At 46.5% G+C, this 22233-nt stretch overlaps 1 protein-coding gene across 2 annotated transcripts in view; it reads left to right on the top strand.

Annotated features, from left to right (window-relative positions):
• Nucleotides 1-18412, top strand: part of PPP1R16B (protein phosphatase 1 regulatory subunit 16B) — a 55424-nt gene extending 37012 nt beyond the window's left edge. For both annotated transcript variants that reach the window (XM_061380079.1, XM_061380077.1), the window contains exons 3-11: nucleotides 7802-7872; nucleotides 9883-10028; nucleotides 11359-11462; nucleotides 11782-11906; nucleotides 13864-13989; nucleotides 14364-14439; nucleotides 15409-15538; nucleotides 16264-16432; nucleotides 17035-18412. In XM_061380079.1, the coding sequence (XP_061236063.1) occupies nucleotides 7802-7872; nucleotides 9883-10028; nucleotides 11359-11462; nucleotides 11782-11906; nucleotides 13864-13989; nucleotides 14364-14439; nucleotides 15409-15538; nucleotides 16264-16432; nucleotides 17035-17556 (1469 nt within the window). In that variant the 3' untranslated portion in view covers nucleotides 17557-18412. The remainder of the gene's footprint in view (nucleotides 1-7801; nucleotides 7873-9882; nucleotides 10029-11358; nucleotides 11463-11781; nucleotides 11907-13863; nucleotides 13990-14363; nucleotides 14440-15408; nucleotides 15539-16263; nucleotides 16433-17034) is intronic.
• Nucleotides 18413-22233: the final 3821 nt, after the last annotated feature.

Genomic DNA, 22233 nt, shown 5'->3' with positions numbered 1-22233 from the left:
TGCCTTAGAGGATGATGTTCACAGATGAATTCTCTTTACTTCTCTGACAAGGGTTTGTTGGCTGCCAAGAGCTAGGAGAGAGCTTTGAAGATTCTTTCCAACCCAAACCCTTCTGTTCTGTGATCTTAAGAATCTTTTCCAACCTACATGGTTCTGTGATTCTAACAGAGAAAAGGGGTCTCTGAAGCGGGACCTGAGGAGCAGCAAAGGGGTGAGCCCAGTGTGCTGGGCGAGCTCCTGGGCTGTGGTGAGCAGGCTGTCACTGCAGGAGTCGTTTGGCATTAATTCCTGGCAGCTTGGAAAGCAGATGTGTGCTTCCCCACCCTGCCACCAGCACCTCTTCCCCTACTCGAAATAGAAAGTTTCCTGCTTTATAACTGAGACTCTTAAAAACATTCATGTGGTTCAGGTCAACACACAGCTGCTCAGCTGGGGCCACCCCGTGCCTGAAATAGGAGCTGGGGCAGAGGCTGTTGACTCTGGAACCCAGTAACACTTTCAAATGGCAGTATCAACTATTTCCTGCTGCACAGAGTGTATTAGAGTATCCTCTTGCAAACACTGGCCAACTGGCTTTGCTTGGAGCTTGGGGGTTATTGCAGTGCTGCTCCTCAGATCATCATGTGTTAATGTGACTAGGGAAGCTCTTCTTGTACTCAGACAACTGCAGAAGTTTACCTCCTGACACCACTTCTCTCTTTCATCCGAACACTTCTGAAGCTGTGATTTCTGTTAAAGACTTCTTTCTTTTCTTTTTTTTTTTTCTGCATTTCCTTTTTGGTACCTTTTTTTGATTTATTTTCTAATAAGCTTAGTGCAGATATCACAGGTGAAGACTGCTGCATGTCTCAGTAGATAGATTTTGGTCTACTACATCAAAAGTAGTCTCTGAACAGGTATGTAAGTAGGATCCTCTGTGCTACTCAGATAACAGGCTTTGAGGTTGTGTTGTCTGGGTGCATTTGCGTGTGTTGTCATGACTTCCAAGAAGAGCTTTTTTTGTAGGAGAAAGCTGGCAGTAGCCAGAGCAGTAGAAGAACAGGAGGTCCTTGTTGAGCCTTTACTGACTCTGTAGGTGCCCTTCAACTAACTCTACCTGAAACACAAAGAGAAGCAAGAAGTGTTGCTTGCCTGCTTGCACCCACCATTTCTGGGGCAGGCTCGTGAAGTGGGGATGTAAGTTGCTACCAAGCTGCTGCTGGAGGATGTGGCTCTTCCCTCTCTCTCTCTGTTGGTGTTCCTTGCTCAGGCCACTGACTTGTGTGGCTCTGCTCGAAGTGGGACACTTCCCTCTGTGTCTGGTCAGTGCTTTCTGCTGAGCGCCACTGCACCCTAAAAGGCAGTATTGCCCTGCTCATGGCTACAGCTTCCAAGTCAGCCTTGGTCTCCTTGATCCATCCATCCATAAGTCTGACTTAATTTTTGCTTTCTAAGTACTCTAAATTGACACCATTCACATACCTGCTCTAAAGAGAGAAGAGGCTTTTTGGCAGCCCAGGTGTCCCTGTCACAATGATGCTGGGAATCTGCTTTCCTGGCTCCCTGCCCACAGAAATCCTGCTGAAGGCAGCTGAGCCTGAAGGTTGTATAAAACACATCCCTTTTAAAGCCCATCCTCTGTTTAAAAATCACACCGACATAATTTAGTTATTCTTCCAATAACAGATGAGGAATGGAAAACCCAGAAAATAATCTCTGACTTCACTTTTTCCTTATGTGTTTGGTATCTCCTGCATGGACCAATTTCACTGTTAGTCTGAGCAGGAGGAAAGGATGGTGATGCTTTTGAACATGATATTTAGAAAGGCTTGTCAGATGGCATTGTCCTCTAACTTTTATTTTTCCTATTGAAATGAATTTGGCTTTGTATCTGCTGCGTCCATTGAGCATTGCTGGTTGCAGATGGGTAACTTGTGCACTGTTACTAATCTGAGCAATCCCAGGTAGATGGCAGCCATTGAAGAAAGAAAGTGAAGTCCTGTAGATGCAGGACAGGAGAAATGTGGGATGCAGTAGGGCTGGACACCTGGCCATTGATCCAAGGCACTGCTGTAGGTAGTTATCCCTTTATAGCATTCTTGTGCTGTGGATAGGGGTCAACACATAAAGCAAAAATCGACTGAAACAGACACAAAGAGGGGAGAAAGTATTGGACTCTGTGTTAACTAAACATAGGAGTTGTTGACAGCTGTTACCTGCTGGAATAAAATATGTCTGAACTGGGCCCCAGGCTCTGCAGGAAGAGCTTCCCAACTCCCTGGGGCTCAGGAGAGGAATGCCTTGGAGACAGAAAGCATCAAAACCAGAAATAGCTTTTCTTTGCGAGAAGCAGCACCCGGGCTGAGTGTAGCTGCATGAAACGTCCCTGCCCGTATGAACATGGCACGAAGCAGATGGGGCTCTGCTGGGCTCTTTCCAAGCTTCCCAGATTTTGTAGGCGTATAAACTAGGTGCAAAGTGTCTTAACAGGCTTTGAACCTTGCAGAGCAAGCGTGGTGGTCACTGTGGAGGGGATGTCTCAGTTGCTGGCCCAGCAGGCAAACTGGGCTGTATTTGTTTTGAGGTGTACTAAATGTTTGAACCCCAAAGTGTGGTTCTGTTTGCAGAGGGGGCTTTTGCCTTTCAAAAAGCTTTAGGAAGATGCAGAATTTAACTGGGCCAGGATGGACTCTCAGTTATATGTTGCAGTAACTGGACGATTAAAGCTAAGTAAGTTCATCATGTTATTGCTCAGGGTTTAGATATGCTTTTAAATATGAGTATCCTAGTATGTGGAGTTAGGAAGCTGGATGCTTTGCTGGCAGGGTGCTCATAGCTTCAGTGTTGTTTTCCTGGCAATGTTTCTCCTGTGTAATAAATATCCCTGCAAAACCATAGCAGTAAAAATACAGCTTTGAAATAGCTGAGTCCATCTGCAGGACCATGCCTGCCCGGCTAGGGTCAGCCCCTGACACCTCTGCCAACACCGATGGGGCACAGACACGGACAGTGTCTCACTATAATGCTAGGAAGAGTAGCAACCACCACGCTGGGATTTTCACTAGAGCTACATTTGAGCAGAAGTGACTTCCAGCAGTGTGTAAAAGCACCCTTCTTAATCCAGGTGACACTTCATATTATTGAGTACATAACAGGTATAAACATACAGGAATTACTCTAGTGCCACAGAGCCTCAGTGTAATTGTAGCTTTTAAAGGTGCTCTGAGAATGGGGAAGTGAATGAGAAGAGTTTAAATATTTTCAGGAAGCAGTCAGCAAGTGGAAAGGACAAAATCAACCTGAATTTGTGAAACCAAAGGGCTGTGTGTGTGTAAGCTCTGAGCACCCAAGGCAGCCTGCTTGCCAGCATGGACAGTTGGCCACTGTACAGTTCTGGGATGAATCAGGACCTTCTATCAGAAAGGTGTTTGTTTGTTTGCTGGTATTTTTCCCTCCGTCGTATCTGTATCCTTTCAGTTGGCTTTTTCTCTAACGAGATACTAATATCTGAAGTATGTACATGCTGGGTACAGATGGGAGTGTAACAGTACCCAGAATTTTACGGTGTAGCTTACCAGCTTAGAAGGAAGTGCTCTAGCAAAGGGGTTTTTTTTCTCCATGGAAAAAATCTTCATCTGGTTCAGGAACTTTTCTGGGAAAGCTGTTTCTAGTGCAAACGTAAGCAGGAAGTAACATCAATGAAAAGCCATGGTGCTGTTGCCTCTTGTCAGGTGAGAGCTGGTTACCCCGTGCTCGATTTTCCTTAGCGCCTGAGCAGTGTTGGGTTTTTTTCTTACCCCTGATTTATAGGTTTTGTGGAGGACAAGTGAGGCTTGGACATGCCTGGGAGGAGAGGGAGCTCCTGAGATGGGCACTGCTTGTGTCCAGGGAGGAGAATCTGTCTGAGGCTGCCCCAGGACACGTGATGGAGGATGACTGAAAACTGGGGCTGTATTTTCACAGCTGCTATGGGAGCTTCTTCCATTTAACACAGCACAGATATGAATTGTAAACTATAAACTAAAGACTAATGTGCACCATCGTGGCATGTGAGAGGTTCAATTATAGGCAGAGCAAGCAGAATAATGGAAAATACATGTGAGTGATTATTCAGTTAATATAATTTGCAATGAATTATTCACAACAATTTGTTCACCGAGCTCCTATTGTAATCATTTTCATTCCTTCATTTGCTATGCATTTGAAACTGCTTCCCACCACTTGTGCTTGACATGTGATAAGGTATATCCATGCATCCAACCCCTTCTGCCCACCTGCCCCTCGCCTACATGCAGAGGACAGATTTTGAGCTTGGTATTTTAAGCACTGAGCTCTCTTTCAGAAGTCAATGGTAAGTGTTAAAAGGGAGGCTGCTGTCTGTTGTAGCTGCTAATGTGACCCATAAAAGCCTATTCTGTTGGGCTTGGGGTGACCTGAGCTCACAGAAGACCTGTTTCCATGCTCTGCCTTGTGTCTATGGTGTGTGTGGAACTTCCTTTCACAAGTGCTGTGCTGAGGCTTGACTTGACAGAAGGTGACAAGTTGGTTGTGGCCTTGTGAGCTGTAGCGTTCACTTCCTACCTGCCTGGCATCATTTGTGCCTGGGGGAGGTGTTGGGCTGTACAGTGAGGCACATGGCACCGGCTGGCTTGAGGAGAAGCACTTTGCTTGCTCAGGTCCCTTTCCCTTATGTTGTTTGATGCTGTAGGCAGTGGAGCTGGTTGGTGGGTCTAGCTCCCAGCACTGCAAATCATCACAGTTGTGACCTTCCTTTCCTATTCCTAAGGCAATGGGAAAGTCACAAATGTGCATTTCGTAGAATCCCAGCCTGGTTTGGGTTGGAAGGGACCTTAAAGCTCCTCCAGTCCCAACCCCTGCCACGGGCAGGGACCCCTTCCACTGGAGCAGCTTGCTCCAAGCCCCTGTGTCCAACCTGGCCTTGGGCACTGCCAGGGATGGGGCAGCCACAGCTTCTCTGGGCACCCTGTGCCAGCGCCTCAGCACCCTCACAGGGAAGAGCTTCTTCCTTATACCCAACCTAAACCTCCCTTGTTTCAGTTTGAACCCATCACCCCTTGTCCTGTCACTGCAGTCCCTAATGAAGAGTCCCTCTCCAGCATCCTTGTAGCCCCCTTCAGACACTGGAAGCTGCTCTGAGGTCTCCACGCAGCCTTCTCTTCTCTAGGCTGAACAGCCCCAATGTTTTTAGGCTTCAAAAATCCTTCTTTGAATCTCAACCCTTCAAGAACTCTTACAAGCTCTGTCAAGCCATGATTGCAAAGCCTTCAAACCCCCATATTCCCGAACAAGCTGAGATTTATGCTTCTTCCCATGGAGGGACAGCACTTGTAAGGTTGATCTGCCAGCATGTACTTGTCCAAAGCTCCATAATCAGGCAAAGCATGATTATGGAGCTGTACATCACTAGTACATCATGGCTTTTGAATGACAGATTGAATTAAAATCTGATGGCATAGGATCCAAAGTAAATAAGAGACAACTGACCCCCTGGTGAATGACTTCTCAGTTGGCTTGGATGAGGAGAGCAGGAGCTTGGGGCTGGCCAGAAACAGTGGAAGCACAGTCATGAAATGGGATCAGCACTGCTGTTCCTGTAGGGCACACAGTGCTGGGGTACCAGCTGGGCAGAGTTGTGGGCTTCCAGCCCCAGCCTCTGAGCTGGAGCACTTCAGGCACTTTGGGCTCCTGTGGGGGGTGAGTTCTGCTCTTTGTTGTTTCCTGCTGTTTTGTGTCGGTTTCCTCGAGCACATGTCAAAGCTTTGATACGATTCCCAGCAAACACGGACACCAGCAGTCGTTCTGAGCGGGATGGAGCAGCCTGTGATGCAGTGTGGTTGGTTTGGGATGCATGGCAGTTGGTTTGTTTCCCTCCTCTGGGCTTTGCTGCTGTTTTGATAACGTCAGAGCGGTGGCTTCCTAAGAGAACTGCACTTTGCTTTCAGTTTGCCTTCCTGCGAGTGTGTTTTCCAGCTCTTTTAAACAAAGCTTCATAAATCAACATCAGTGTCGTTGTGGAAATGTTTTCCATGGTCCCCTTTGGATGCCAGAGGTGCTCTGTGGCCAGGGACAGCCCTGCCAATGGGTTTCCCTACGGATGTGCTGGGGAAAGAGCTCCCTCTAACAGCGTGTCTACAGCAGCCGAAGCAGAGGCTTCAGGAGGCTTTGGGAGTCAGCAGCCCTGCAGCTCTTTGGATTGCCAGCTCTGAAGATGGTTGTTGCCCTTCCAGCTTTGCCGGTGTTCCTTACTTTGCAGCTCTGGTTTCACTTAACGGCTGCATCCTTGCCATCGAATGAGATGGGACTTGGATATCTGTTGCTACCATGGCCCAGGGAGATGATTATGAACTTCTGGCTTGTGCCATTATCTCTGGCTGGTTCATAATCAACGCCACTGTGCTATCAGTGACATTTGAGGTGGGAAAAGCATTAGGTATGGAAATCTCTGGAGGAAAAGCAGGGAATGAGGAAGTAAACAACAGAAGATGGGCATAGATCATCCAGATCTGCCAGCAGTGTTGAATTTGAACAGTTCCTGTTGCTATTTACGCCCTATGCCAGGCTTGTTGGTGCAAGATCTGTGCCTCAGAGCAAACCTTATTTCTCACCTCAGGGGACTTCTCATGTGTTTTAGAAATTTACACTTTGATGGAACAAATCTTATCTTTTCCCCTCAAAGGAGCAGTTTCAAAATAAAGCCTCTGTGAAGCTTTCTTCAAATACCCAACAGTTTGTGTGCACTGTCCAAAGCAACCCCTGTGAGTCTGAGGTGTGGCAGGTCCCTGAACTTCCCAGACTGATAACTTCTTGAGGGAAGACCTCGGCCTTCCCTCTGTGAGATTTCTCTTACGGTTTTTACTCAGGCACCCAAGCCACCGGTTACCCTTGAGCACTGGTGTTGCAAGCATAAGATTGAAATGTGGACTGTTCCAGCACAACCCTGTGACAATGCTGGCTGTGATAGCAGTCTGTGCAGAGGGGAGCTTGGGGAAGCTTGTGTGCTGATGCTCTCTTCTGGATTGTCGTGGTTTAAGCCCAGATAACCCAGAACCACGCAGCTGCTCGCTCACTCCCCTTGCTTTTTTCTCCCCACTCCTGGAGGGATGGGGAGGAGAATGGAAAGAATGCAACTCCCACAGGTTGAGATAAGAGCATCCCAGTAACTAAGGTACAACACAAATCACTGCTGCTGCCACCAAAAATAATAATGATAAGGGAAATAACAAGGGAAGAGAATACAACCGCTCACCACCCACCAACCGATACCCAGCGTGACTGAGCAGTGATCTAACCCTTCCGAGTAACTGCCCCCAGTTTATATACTGGGCATGACGTGCTGTGGTATGGAATACCTCTTTGGTCCGTCTGGGTCAGGTGTCCTGTCTCTGCTTCCTCCTGGCTTCCCTCCTCCCTGGCAGAGCATGAGACTGAGAAAGTCCTTGATTGGACTAAACATTACGGAGCAGCAACTAAAACCATTGGTGTTACCAGCGCTGTTCCCAGGCTGAAAGTCAAGAACACAGCACTGCATCAGCTACTAAGAAGGAGAAAAATGACTGCTACTGCTGAACCCAAAATATGGATAAAACCAAGAAGGCTTTTTTCTGGTTGGCACTGTAGTGACTGCAGGCTGACATCAGTGCTGGGCTCTTGGCTGCGAGGTCTCCTCCAGCTCTGCCCACACTGGAATACCCTGATGGTGTGGACTGCCTTTGCCTTGAGCTAGCCAGGGCTAGCTGAGAGCGAGAGATGTGTTAGGATTAGTGATCTGATTCTCCCTTCCTTCTGTTTCCTTCCCTTGCAGTGTGTTATTTGCTGAAGAGCAACATCAGCCCAGACCTGTGCAATGAAGATGGATTAACTGCGCTGCATCAGGTGAGGAGGAGGAGGATGCAGGTCCCTGCCCCTTGCACTGTGCGTCTTCCCACTGCCCTCTGAGCAGACCCACAGGGTAAAAGGAGAGAGCTCTTGGGTTTCATTGTTTTGCTCAGGCACAGCAGTGAAACTTCACTGTGTTGTGCTGGTGATGCCGATTCCTGGGGAGCAAACTGAGATTAGACTCTTCTGTTGCCATATCCCAGACTTTGTTCAGTCATAATAAATGGTCAGGAAGCGGGGCTGGATTCCAGGCATGAACAACATTTCCCCCACCCTTTAATTTTTGTAGGGCCGGGTTATAAACTCTCAGAGCATACTGGCTCACATTTAGAGACTTTGGCAACTGGTGAGTTTTGAAACTGCTTTAAATAAATGATGCCCAGGGTGCTTGGAGAGCCAGCTGATGACCTCCGTAGGCCCAGGGACTCCCCAGAGTCTGTGTGATCAGCAGTAAAATACAGACTTGCTGTAGTGGTGAGTGTCTGTCCTTCCTCACAGCTCTCCACTGATCCTGTAGGGTTGTTCTAGTCTTCTTAAGGCCCCCATCCCCACCCATCCTCATGTGTCCTCATTCTCAGTAGCTGCAGAAGGCCCATGGGACTCGTTGTGCCCAGAGTGGCCACCTCCACTGCCACTGGAAACAGAAGCACGGCTGTCACACTTGCTCTGAGTGCAGGATAGGGGCTCATGGGTTTCTTGCCATTTGTCCCTTCTGTAAATGCTCCTATTAACTCAGGGTTTTGAATTCTTCTGCAAGTCACTTGCTCTCTTCAAAGCTGGATGGATGTTTGCTTAAAAATGCAAACTGGCTTCTGGGAGAATAAAAGCTCCCCACCACCAGCACCACCTCTCCAAAGAGATGTTGTTCTGCACATGGAGAAATGCTGACAGCCTCATCACTTTCCCCACTAGATACTGAATCCATGGAGAATCACACCTTGCCCCCACTGAAGGTTCAGTTATTGTAAAGGTGCACTTGGGAGCTGAGGTGGGAATTTTGCATCCACAAGAATTAACTGAATCGCTGAAGAGAGGGAAGCTCCTAAGTGAATGCTATTGCCCATAAGCAGTTGCTTCCATTGCAGGATGCGGTTATACTCCTGTGGTAACTTGGCTGTGTGATAGGCATGATTTTAACCTCACTTCCATATCCAAATAAGAAATAGAAATGCATAAAGGGTCCTTGGCACTCAGCTACAAAAATGCTTGTGGGTTGTAATTCAGGCCCAGGACAAGCCCATCCTGCAGTGCTGAGCTGTAAGTCTGCTGTCGGGTCTGCAATAATGCGTAGGCCACAAACAGGCTTCTTGCAGAAGAATTAATCTTATTTTAGTGTCTTTAGCATACTCACTTCATGTCAAGAAGTGAGCACAAGATGGATCAGAAAGCAGATTCCACCTTCCCTGAAGGAGAGCGGCTGAGCTCCTCTTTGCAGGCTGCCCCTGGGACTGTGGTATAGATGCATCCAGGATGCTGATTTTTTCAGGAAATGAAAGTTGCCCTTTGAAGTACCTCATAATCTGAGAATCCAACTTACATCTCTTCAGAGAACCATGGTAGGTAGTGTGAGCTGCTGGGAAGATTTTTACTCATCACATGCCAGTGTGTGGAATTTTCCTTAAGAAAAGGGAATGTCAGCTTGTCAGCTCATCCCTTGGTATGTGGTTATACTGGTTACAGTGAATTTCTGCTATGTTTGCTCCTGAATATGGAAGACTCAGCCGAAACAGAAGCTGTGTGCACATTTGCTCTTATTCCTTATTGGTTCTGTCCCCAGACCAGAAGATCCTGTAAAACACCAGTGACCTTCAGTGTGCTCAGCGTAGGTGTTCTGCATGGTACCTTTCTCACCACTTGTGTTCAGTTTGGTGTTTAACTGTTGGAGATGCTTGTTGTCAAACACTGCAAGTTGCCATGTCTGGATGCCCTGGTATAAGTGAGCAGGTGTGCGCCCTTATCTTCCCAAGGTTTAAAAAACCCAATCTGTCTGTACCTCTTTCTCACCAGTGCTGCATAGATAACTATGAAGAGATAGTCAAGCTTCTCCTAAGCCACGGGGCCAATGTCAATGCAAAGGACAATGAGCTGTGGACTCCGTTGCATGCAGCAGCTACATGTGGTCATATCAACTTGGTGAAGATCCTCATCCAGCAGTAGGTGGCTTTTCTGTGTCTGTCCCTTTCTACAGATCTGATTCTACCCACAGCTTCTGTGGATGGAAACCAAGACTGCTTAGTGACTTGCCAGATTGCAGCAGTGGTGATTATTCCCTGCTTTCAAGCTATTCATTGGACTCCTTCCTGCTTGGGGGAAAAGAGGGTGGAGGAGGAAGAGCAGAAAGGTTGAGGACACACAGTAAAACCCTAGGTGACTTGACTTTGTTTCATGAAGCTTCTGGAGACTGGGCCAAAATTTGCCACAATTGACCTGCATTCTGCTGTGTCTGTGTTTGTGCTTGTTGAACCATGCTGGATAGGTAGAAATAGGAGCAGGCAGCAGAATGCACCCTCAAGCTCTTAAACATGACTTCAGGTCCTCCAGCTGTAGTCAGAGAGACACTGATGTAGGAGAGCAACATGTTTGTGTAGCTCAAAATCTTGAGTGAACTTTGTGACCTGTCTTACTTGCTCTTCATTAGTAACCTGTGAGCTTCTTGTAATGCTTTTGTTTCCCATCGTGTGACATGAGGTTTTTGCACTGGACCTTCCACTTGACTTGACCAAAGCCTCAAGCCTCTTCTAGGCCTGTCAGTGAAGAGGAAGAAACCAGATGTGCTTTGAGCTGTACCATGTCCAGCTCCCTGCTGTGACTCCTGCCTGGAGCAGATGGTCCTGGCTCTGTAATGGAGCCCTCTCCTCCATTTCCTCGAGTGGGGGTGTAGAGAGCAGAGTGTTAACCCGCTGCCTGGCACAGCAGTGCCTGCTGCTCTTCACTTGTGGAGAGAGACTTTTCCCTGTGATACTGTCATTAGGGACACTGGCATTGACAATTTGCCCCTTCTTTGGCCATATAATGATGGAAGTGGAGCAGAGGATGCCAACAGTCATCCCTTGGAGGATGTTCCTACTTAGGTTAGGCAATTTTTGAATGGGGGGCGTAAAACCAGAGGAAATAAACATGGAACAACATAGCGCATTCCTGAGCCTTGAGTGAAGATAAGGGAGTGTCACAGGGATGACTGACAGGTGAGGAACTAGAGCTTATGGACTTAGTTATTGCAGGCTGCCCTGTAGTAGTTGCCATCAAATTCAGACTCTGGTAGCCTAATGTCATGATCCCAAGCTCAGAAACAGTCTTCCCTGGGCCTTTTGAGGAATGGGGGAGATTTCATTTCTTTTGCTACAACCAAAGTTGTCCTTGGTGGCATTTGGGCAACTATTAAACCCCAGTTAGTTTTTCCTAAGCATTTATCCCGGTGTTTGGCATTGTCTGCTCTAGGACATCTGAGGTCCTTTCTTGCGTAACTCAGTTCTGTCCTTGCAGTGGAGCAGACTTGCTGGCAGTGAATGCTGATGGCAATATGCCGTATGACCTCTGTGAAGATGAGCCAACTCTGGATGTCATTGAGACTTGCATGGCCTACCAAGGTAAGGAGACTGAGTTCATGTAAAATACAAAAATGGGTCAGTGTAGTACTAAAAATTATCTTGTTTTTCAGCTCATGATTTGCCTCTAGAGAAAAGCAGGGTGCTGCTGCCTGGCATAATTTCTTAAGCCTGACTCTGTCTCATTTCTCTGATTCCTAAATAACGATGAGGGTGAAGGACAGTGGACAGTCCCCTCACTTACAAAGCCTCTGAAAAGGATGTGAGGTCACATCAACCAGGAATCATAAATCTAATTCTACTTAAGCAGTAGAAGGACAGACCTTTCCAACTCTCCTCTCTCTAACTGGAATTTTAACAGGGATTACACAGGAAAGAATCAATGAGATGCGGGCTGCTCCGGAGCAGGTCATGATCTGTGACATTCATGACATACTTGCGACGGGACAGGACCTGAACAGGACTGATGCCCAAGGTGCCACGCTGGTGAGTGAAACTCTGGCAGCTTCAGTTTTGCCTTCCTTCAGCCTGGAGGTTACGAAACCTGCCCTGTGGCAGGAGTTACACAAAATCAACATGTGCAGGTCACTGGGAGGAGTGAGGAAGCTGTTTGGATCTTGTTCCATGCTTTAGTTTATTGTCACATAGCTATCCATGAGTACAGCTGGCATAACCTAGTGTCTAACCCTGTGCTTCTCGAAGCAAATCCCTTGTCTATGTGAGCTCTGCCAGTTGTGCAGCAGCTCAGGTCCCGCAGCAAGGGTCTTGTCTGACAGTGGCCGATAGCAGCAGCTTCCAAAGAAAGGTGCAAGAAATCCCACAGTGAGGAGTTGCAGACTGCAGAACTCGTACTTTACCCGTGGGGAGATGGAACTGAAAGACATTCCAGTGACCTCTTGCTTCTCACTAGTCGTGTAGTCTGATCTGACTCCTGTGGAGCAGATGTGAGTCCTCTGGTTTCCGTGAGAGCAGGATCTGGTGTTGGGCAATCTGAAGACTTTCTGCCTCTTCTTTCTGCTTTGCACAGCATCTGCCTCATGGACAGTTGGTGGACTGTGATGTTTATTCGTATAGGATGGCACCTGCCCCTGGGCAAGGAGAGCAGCCAGGACAAACGTACAGCTGAAAGCAAGCTGGCATCTGATTTGACTGGATGCTGTCATCCAGGGACCAAGAATGCTGAACAATCCTAGTCCTGTTCCCTCCTTTTTCAGCTGAAAAAATGTCTCTTAAATCCTTGCTTATAGAAGTCCCAACCCAGGGATGTCCCAACCCATTCAGTAATGCTATCATATGTGTTGGGACTTGCATACAACCTTAGTCATTTGATGCTTGGGTGCAGACATAACTGATACACAGACCACATGTGAACATCTGCTTGATGGTCAGACTATGGCAGTGCATTCAGGTTTCTTAATCTAAATTGTCACCTGTAACATACACCAGAAGTGTAAGGGGAGCACAGGCTCGCTCCAGGATAAACTTGGAGGACTGAAGCTTTTTTCCCAACTTATTTTTTAGCATGCTTTCCCCTTTAACAAGGATTATACACATAAATTTAAGCAGACCTCTTGGCCTCCCTTTTAATATCACCCCCAAGTGATTCCTTGTTAATTCACATGGCCTCTAGAGGGTATGACCCAGTGCTATAAAATTTATGTAGAAATTAATTGAATTACAGAAAGCATCACAGTTTATCTCCTCTTGAGGGTTCAGCTTTGGGTGGTGGAATCCACATGGGAATTCTTGAGAAGAAGCTTTCATTCTCCTCTTCAGCATGGCTGAAGCAGGATGGGTGCTGACTGGAGTTCAGATTAGGGCCTAGGTTAGTATTTTGCTCAGAGATGCAACAGCAGGCCACAGTTATGAAAACCATCAGAGACATGAAGTGTTGTGGGGGACTAAAGGAGTCTCTTATTGATGTCTCCAAAGTGGTGGTTGTAGTTGGAAACCAATATGTGAAAAATCATATTCCATTAAGTAAAAGTAGCCAAGGATTAAAACGGTTTTGGTTTTGAAATGGTGAAAATAATTATAGTGTGAGTGGAAGCGCAATTGCACAGAGAGAATCGGGACCAAAGCAGGCTGAAAATATGATAAATAAAAAAAAAAGACATCTATAGCACTTAAATGGGGAAGAGGAGACATTCCTCTGCCATGAGATATGCAGTTTACAGTGGGTGATGTTCCCCATTGTAGGCTTGCATTTTAATGGTGCTGTTTCCTTACAAATTGGGCAGCATTTAAAAGCCCATGTTTAATGCAGGTAATACTGAGTAACAGGAACAACCTGCTTTTGACCTGATGGCATCTGCCAAATGTGGAATGTGCTGCCTGTCCAGATCTAGACTCAGACATTATCCAAGAAACTCCACTGAAACTTGGTGTATAAAACCATTCGTGGTCCTTGCAGGTGGTTCATGCTCTGTTCCTTATCTCCTAGCTGCATATAGCTGCAGCCAATGGTTATCTGCATGCAGCTGAAGTCCTCCTTGACCAGGGGGCAAGCCTGGATATTAAGGACTGGGACGGCTGGGAACCTCTTCATGCTGCTGCTTTCTGGGGACAGGTAATGATTTTGTGGCAAGTGTCATGTATGAGGGTAACGTTTCTTTTTGCCTGGGCAAGCTATAAAGTACTCTGCACGCAGAAGAAACCTGTAGTAGGGCTGCAGTCTCTGGACAGCATCAGATGAGGTCCTTGGGGTGCCAGAAAGAACAAAAATAACCCTAAATTATTCCAGCTAAGAAAGTTCAGGGGAAGTATGCCTATGCAGTTGAGTGGTAGGAGTAATGTTTATCATCACGCATGTACCAGAATAATGTGAGATGAGCTGAGCATGCAGGCCATTGCTTTTTATCTTATTCCAACTTCTCAGCTTTGAGGAAAAAAGTGATTGCCTAAAATACCTCTATCAGCTTGGCTTTCTTTCCCTTCCTTTAGATGCAGATGGCAGAGTTGCTTGTGTCCCACGGGGCCAGTTTGAGTGCCAGGACATCTTTGGATGAGATGCCAATAGGTGAGTTTTTTAAGCTTAAAAAAAAAAAGGACAAAAAACCCTTTTCCCCCTGAGCATGCGGGAGTCTTCACGTGGTGCTTTCAGAAGCATTAATGTCATTTTTCAGGTGTCTTTAGAATCAGACTTGCTGTTATTTAAGTGGGACCAAAGTTTTAAAGCACCTACTCTGTTCCTTCTGAAAATGTCTCTTTCTGCTCATAAACCCAAAAGAGAATGCATTTCTCAAGCACCAAGTCTTTCTCCCATGTGTTTCCAGTCATGTTATCTCTCTGTACCTATGCTGGGTACAGGTACCTGCTCTTCCATTGTAGTCTTTGATCTGAGCAGCCATTGAGTGCATCCCTAATACTTGGGTGTCTAACTTTGCCTTGGTGCAGTGAAGTGTGGTAAGCTCTGAGGGGTTGGAGAGGAAGGGGAAAGCACACACAGGTGTTGGAACAGATTGGAAGTACAAATGCTAGCATCTGGCCATGTGTATTGTAACCTTGTGCCAGTTTTGCTTTTGAGCCTTTATTGAAAAATCTGTGCATCTCATTTGGAAGGTTGGGAGTTCTTGTCTTTTGTCCTGCTCTGGTTTAGGGGTTTTTTGTTGTTTTGGAGGCTTAAGTAAAAAAGCACTGTATTCAGGGGAGCTGTACTCTGTTAATTACATAAATTTATTGTACTCCCATCCTGAAGCATTGGTACAGTGGTGAACTCTTGTGTTTCATGGGTAAAGGCACAGCATCCTGTGGGACAAATGCAAACCTGAGCCCCTGTCACAATCAGCAGCTCTTGTTTTCTGCTCCTGTTAAGGTGTCCAAGCCATTCTGCCCTGCCTAATTTGTTTAGAAATTAAAAGCATATTCTGCTTAAATTTCCCTTCTCTTCCTTCTAGCATTTGTAGTTGTATATACTAGGAAGGCAGACGGTGTTAATGGTACCGCATTTGAACTGTCTGATTAACAACTTGGTTTGTGTGTGCCATAGATCTGTGTGAAGAGGAGGAATTCAAAGTATTACTTCTGGAGCTGAAACACAAACATGATGTGATCATGAAGTCTCAGATGAGGCATAAATCCTCCCTGAGTCGAAGGACGTCCAGCACTGGCAGCCGGGGGTAAGTGTGTTGTATCCCACAGGGTACCCAGGGCAGCAGCTTAGCCACCCAGGTGTGACTGCAGAACACCCTGGGGTCGCTGTGAGAAAAACTTGTCTGTCCTTCCTGAGTGAACCCTGAAAGGCAGAAGCTGACTTTGGTTGCTGAAAGCAGAGCTCCTTTGAAAGGCAGTTCTTTCACTAGGAAGACGTGTTATTTCTTGGGGGAAAATGGATTTGCCTGGTTCAAGAACTGCTCCAGGCAGAGGAGCAAGTGGTGAGAATTTACCCTGTTAAACCACTGATACTGGTGTAGGAGCATCAGTGCTTCACATGGATTAACTTCTCAATAATGTGTCTCATGGCCAAGATGCTGGTCTCAGATACAGGTTTTTAGAAGATGTTTACTAGACACCAAAGCGGCCATGCAGACCACAAGCTCCCTAAACAGCTCATGGCCTGTTTCCCTCTACATTTCCTCCACTGGTTGCAGAGTAGATCACTGGGTGAGCTGTCTCAGATCTAACACACATTTGCAATTACTACTTTAAAACTCCTTAAAATTCCTCCCACTTTTAATATCCACACCACTGCCTTTGCTTTGCGTGGATGCCAGGAAGCTAACTCCACGTTCCACTGCAGTGAGAGATGCTGTAAAGCATGAGGAGGAGGTGAGAAGATCTATGGGGTAAGAGGAACTGTCATGTCCTGCTCACAGCTTTGATGCCCCTCTCCCCTGTCCCACAGGAAGGTGGTGAGGAGGGCCAGCCTTTCGGACCGAACAAACCTTTACAGGAAGGAATGTGAGAAAGAGGCCATTGTCTGGCAGCAACTGGGCGCAGCAGAAGAAGGAAGAAACTCGGGTCTCATTGGAGAAATTGGGGAGATTCGGCCTGACCAGGAGAATACAGACCCTGTAAGGAATCTCTTCTCTATTTTGGGAGTCACAAAGGAGGGCAGGGAGCACAGGTTCAGTAGCAGTGAGTGCTGTGGGATTGGAGGTGGCTGAAAAATCTGTAAATCTCATCCGTCAGATGTAAATCCTCATTTGGGATGAACTGGCATAGCCCATTAAAAGTGGAAAGATGGTGCTGGATTTACAGCCGCCTGGTTTTGAGATAAAGCCCTAGGGAACCTGGAAGTTCAGGAAAAATGACGTGTGTATTTCTCTTTATAGGTAACAAACTGGTAATCACAAAAGAATTGTAACCTTGTTCTGCAGTTATTCATTTAAGTTGGTTATTGTCATGTTAATTACTATGCTTATTTAACGGTATTTGGGTTTTTTCAAAGTGAGTCCTTCTGAGTTAATGTTCCATGTTTCTGGTGGGAAAGCAGCTCCTGGCTGGGGCTCACAGCGTTACAGGGTCCTGTTAAGTGGGTGAATTCAACGTCTGTGCTGCAGTACCTGTCTGGTGGAAAGGCTGAGTGTGAGCAGGCTTAGGAAGTTGTCACAGGGGTGAGCTGTGCCATGAGGGATCGGAGAAGATGCTCTTCTTTCATGTCTTCTTGTTACAGAATTCACTGCTGGAGAACTCTTCCCTCCTTCCGGAGTTAGCAAACAAAAGTACCCAGTGTGACTCTGAAATCCCCCTCCAGAATGGACTCATGGCATCTGCCAGCACTTACCAGTACACCTTTTCCAATGGGGACATTTGGAGCATGCATGCTGATCCTGAGAGCAATCCAGGCCACATGCTGCCCTATGGCAACCCTGGGCTCCCTGACACAGAGCAGTTCTGGGATGTCTACAAGGAGCACAACCATCAGACGCTCTCTGAACTGAAGCGGCAGCGGGCTGCAGCCAAACTCCTCAACCACCCTTTCCTCAGCACCCACTTTGGCAGTGGCATGGGAGGTGTTGCTGAGAATGTGGGTGATGCCAAGTCGCACCTAATCGAATCCAGGACTTCTCCCTACAGCTCCAATGGGACCTCAGTGTATTACACAGTGTCCAGTGGTGATCCACCCCTCTTGAAATTCAAAGCTCCCATGGAAGAAATGGAAGAGAAGGTTCATGGCTGCTGCAGGATTTCCTAGTCTCATCTGTTTCTCACCCCAGAGGAAACAAGGCATGGGTAGGCTGGTTGAATCTATCACAGAGGCCAGGTTGTTTGCATTCCAAAGGGAGAATTTGGTTATGGACATCCTGACTGTGGTGGCCACGTTCATCTCAAATTGTACTTTACCCTGCCAATTACTTTCATTGCAGTAGAATGAGTAATGCAGGTGGTGCAAGGCTCTTAGGAGAGGAAGGGATGCACACTGATACGATGTAAAAAGAGTTGCCCTACTCTTCCTCCCTGGGGAAGAAGGTATGGTGCTCTGCCTCCCTGTCCTTGGGAAGTCATGAGATGCCTTGGAACAAAGAAAGGATCTGAATGGAAATCTTTGCATTGGAGCCTCTTGCTGTAAATCACCAAGGAAGGTGACAGTTCAGACCTAAGTGTTCACTCCTGGGTGATGCATATATCCTGGAGGGAAGATCAACCCCAGCATGGGTTTGCAAGAACGGACAGAGCTGTGTTCCATACAGCTGGATCCAGCACTTACAGCCTGAACAATGAGCAAGCATCGGTGCTGCACTTGCTTTAGGAAGTTTGCAAGGTGCTATCTCCTTGCAGTGACACCTCACCAACAAAAACTGTGCACTGGCTGGGTCCCATTCTGCTCATGTACAGTCATCACTGCAGACTGCCGTCAGGTTTGAAGCAGAACTCTTCCTCAACAGGCTTCACTCCACAGGCTTTGAAACTGGTGTTGCAATACAGGGCCCTGGCAATAGAATTTTACTGCAATAAAATACTGACAAAGGTCTATATTGGGGTAAGCAATTTAAGCTTATTTGTACTATTTAGACTCTTAATTTGTTTAAAACTGAAAAGACTTTTGGTGATCTCACATTCCTGTTGATTCTGTTTGTTTACTCTCTGCTCAGCACAGATACTAGGGGCAGTATGCTTCGTGTTCTAATTTCTTTTGGGTTTCCAGAACCACAGGGCTTGGAAGGGATGAGGAGGAAAGGCTTGTGACACTAATCCAGAAGCACCACGAAAGCGTTTCTGATCTCCCTAGGGTTACAGCAGTTGTGTTAACCTGCAGTCTTTGGCTGATAAATAACTGTTAAAGCATTGCTTTCGTACTTGAACACTGCAGCAGGGCACGAGGTTTGTTTCTTTTGGCTGTTTTCCAGCTCCCATTCTGAAGTCATCAGTAGTGGTTAATAGCTGTCAGAAGAAGACTTAAATGCCTCTGCATAAGGGAGTTGCCTGGCACCATGCAATACTTAGCAAAGCTTCTGCTGTTGAGCAGTTGGCCCGCCAACACCAGCGGTTTAGTTTAGTTCATGTGAGCTGTGACAGGCTGCCTGAGAGACACCAGCATGGTACGACCTGGGGTGCTGGCACCGGCTCATTGCCTGTTAAGTCTTTATGTACCTGGGGAGGTGAGAAGAGAGTGCCCTGGGGGGCACAGCTCTGAGGGACTGGCCACGGTTAACAAGTTGTATCGACAGAAGTGACTGAAATCTGCAACCCTTTTTCTGCACAGAGGGGCTGTTGCACACATAACTGTTTGCCTGCAGTGAGTATATTTGAGCAGTTCAAATTGCAAGCTCTGAAAACAGATGCCTGTTTGGGTCTCTGTAAGCCACCAGTGGATTAAATCCAGCTCACAAAGTTGTGCTTCAGCCAGGCAACTGCGAATGCAGCTTCCACCCATCTTCTAGCTGGCAGCTATTAGACATCAATACTACACTTCACACGTGGGAATCCTCACAGCCTTGCCTTTTTTCTAGGCTATACAGAGATGACTTAAGCTGCCAGTGACTGTCAAGGGCTACCCTCTGCTCCCCAGCAAACAGAGCCCATCACTGGGGTTGGATAGGTGATGATACAGGGCTCTAGGCTTCTCATTCTCAGCTCCTGGAGGCTGCAGAGGTACAGGAAACTCTTGAACCTGTGAGTTTATTACCTGGCTGACAATTTACTCTTTTGAACCCTGAATTATTCCAGCTGTGATCTTGAGCAAACCAACAATTAATTTTCTATCAGGAGAAAGATATTACAGGTTCTAGATTACAAAACATCCCCCTAATTGGACGTTGTATTGTAATTGTAAAATTGGCTGTAATACAGCTGTTTTGGCTCTGTCACTGTGAGCTGACGGGCTCACTGAAGTCCGGTGGCGTCTGATCAAATGTCATCAATTCTTTGGTGATCAATTCTTATTCAGATGAGAGAGAGTCAGTAATCAATAACTCTTCCAGGGTATGTTTCACAGCCATGCCACCTATTTACCACTGGCTTTGGGTGAAGTTGCATCAGACTGGGACTTGGAAGGCAGTTGAAGAGTGACCTAGTATGGATTCATTCTTATGTGTTGGTGACGCTTGGGATGTAACAGCCACTGCCTGTGGGGCACTGGCAGGTACACTCAGGGAAGCAGCTGGCAGTTCATGCCATGTGCAGAGTTGTTGGTTGTAGGTATGGGATGAGCAATCCTGTGAAGTGGGTATTTAACCTGATTTTGGTGAACTATTTTGTAGAGACAAACAGGCTTTCACGGGAATAACAAGCACACAGATACTCTCATATGTGCATTGTAGGAGCCTACCTCTGGAATCAGGGCTTTTTATTATGAAATTTAGCTGTGTTACAACAGTAGTGGTTTTTTAATATCTAAGTGTTTTAAAGGCTGACCCAGTGGAAAGCTCTGAGGTACATAGCACAAGGCACTTGGCTGTTTCATTCCTTAGCATTGCTAAAAAGCTGTAGAAACTAGAAATCATGTTGTAACTGGTGTATCTAGCACACAGAATCACAGAACCAGCTGGGTTGGAAAAGACCTTTAACACATCAAGTCCAACCACTACCCCAGGACTGCCAAGACCACTTGGCTTATTAGAGGAAGACTGGAAGGAAGAAGGGGGAGAGTTACGCTATACTCCATGTTTTTTGGCTCAATAAACATTGAAGTTGTACTTAGATTCAAGATCAGATTAGAGTCCCACTTCTGTCAGCAGTAAGCCAAAGGCTGTAGTTGTTCAAAGATTAGAATGTGGGTGTATTGCTGGGTCTATTGTAGGCAGAGCTGCACATAAGGATAACCCTTCTTGCAAACTCTTGTTTTATGCTGCACTCTCACTGTTTCTGGCAGGCTCACTGGTTAATGAGAGCAGCTTTATTTCCATGTTGACTTTGTTTTAGATGGAACATAAAAGGTGTCTCTCAAAATTGTTTTTCACTTTATTGAGTTCAAACCAATCCCAGAATGTTTAACAAGGGCTGAAGTACCGTGACTGGGGTCTGTTTGACGTCAGACCTGGCTCTCTATTTCACGTACCAAGTGATGTGATTACTTAGTCTCTGTGGTGCTCCAGAATCATCAAACCCTCCCAGTCTTTGGAATGATGGTGTGATTCTGTACAATCTTGAAGACAGTGGCTGAAGAATGAGGAACACCTGGTTGGGAAGGAGAAGAGCATTGAAGGGCAATAGCAATAAGGAATAAGTGCTGCAATACTCAGTGGAGGTGGCGAGTTCTGTAGTTTATTGAGCAGAGTCTTAGTTCATGGGGTTGAAGAAGTTACAAGCTCCCAAATGGCATTACAACTTGTGCTGTGTCCTTTTGCTTTAATGTCAGAGCTGTTTACCCAGATCTCCTCTGCGGAAACTAAATCAGCAATACTATGAAATAGGAATACCTTAACTGAGATGGCAATAGCAGTGGTCTGCAGTGAGCCATAGATGAACTGGTGTCCATCTGCTGCGAGGGGTTCTCCCTGCGTCTGGATATTTCTGTGCCTTATCATACTTGCTGAAGGTGACTCGGTAACTGAAGTCACCGAGGTTTGGGTTGGTTTGTGGTGCCTGTACAGAAGAATGTTTTGCAAGGGAACAGTTCAGAGCATACCAGATTTTGAAGTTTTCATTTGCTTTTTCAGTTTCTTTCATTATAACCTCCTCTCTCTTCCTAAATATACAGAAATGAACTGCACAGGGTCTTCATTCTAATTCACCAAATCACATTGACCTACTTTGTTATAGCAGTTCTCTGCAGGCAGAATCCAGAATACGCTTGTAGCAGCAGTCTCGCCTCTTACTACAGAGCACAGCTAATATGTACATTGTTTGTTTTGTTTTGCCTGTGGCTGTACCACAGAACTTGTGGTCCCTGGTTGTTCTTCAGCTTTATTCTGCTGTACTCATGTTGGCCAAACTGGCAACAGACATCCCAGCTCCAGTACTGCTGGATTCTCCAGGCAACCCTTGCAGCACAGTTATGACCTGGAATATTCTGCTGTATTTCAACTGCTGAAGCAGTTTGAATGGTTGAGGAGACTCCGCTCAAGATACCTGTTCCCAGCCCTACATCAATGCAATTATCTCCACCCACAGCCAGGACACAGATACGGGTTTTTAACTGGTGCAGATGCAGCCTCAGCGCTGTCAGCTCTGTGCCTTCAGCTGTGAGACTGCTGCGTGCGAGCGGGCTGCGGGAGTGTCGGTGGCCCTGGTGCTGCTGCATGTCTGGGGTAGCCACAGATGACAGCGAGCCCTCTGCAATAACGCGTGATTCCCGTGATCAGTAGTAAATGATGTACCAATAAAACTTGATGACATGTATTTTATGTGAAAAAAAATATGTAAGAAGTGTACATGATATTAGCAGCTTTGTGTATAAAATGGCATTTTGGCAATCAGAGTCTAATATATT

The sequence above is a fragment of the Neopsephotus bourkii genome, unplaced genomic scaffold, assembly GCF_033783945.1.
Source record: "Neopsephotus bourkii isolate Nb327-2 ecotype Australia unplaced genomic scaffold, CSIRO-AGI_Nbou_v1 NB_1787, whole genome shotgun sequence".
In the NCBI taxonomy this organism is placed as follows: domain Eukaryota; kingdom Metazoa; phylum Chordata; class Aves; order Psittaciformes; family Psittacidae; genus Neopsephotus; species Neopsephotus bourkii.
The sequence above is the reverse complement of the archived record's forward strand: the minus strand, read 5'-3'. Positions and strand labels throughout refer to the sequence as shown.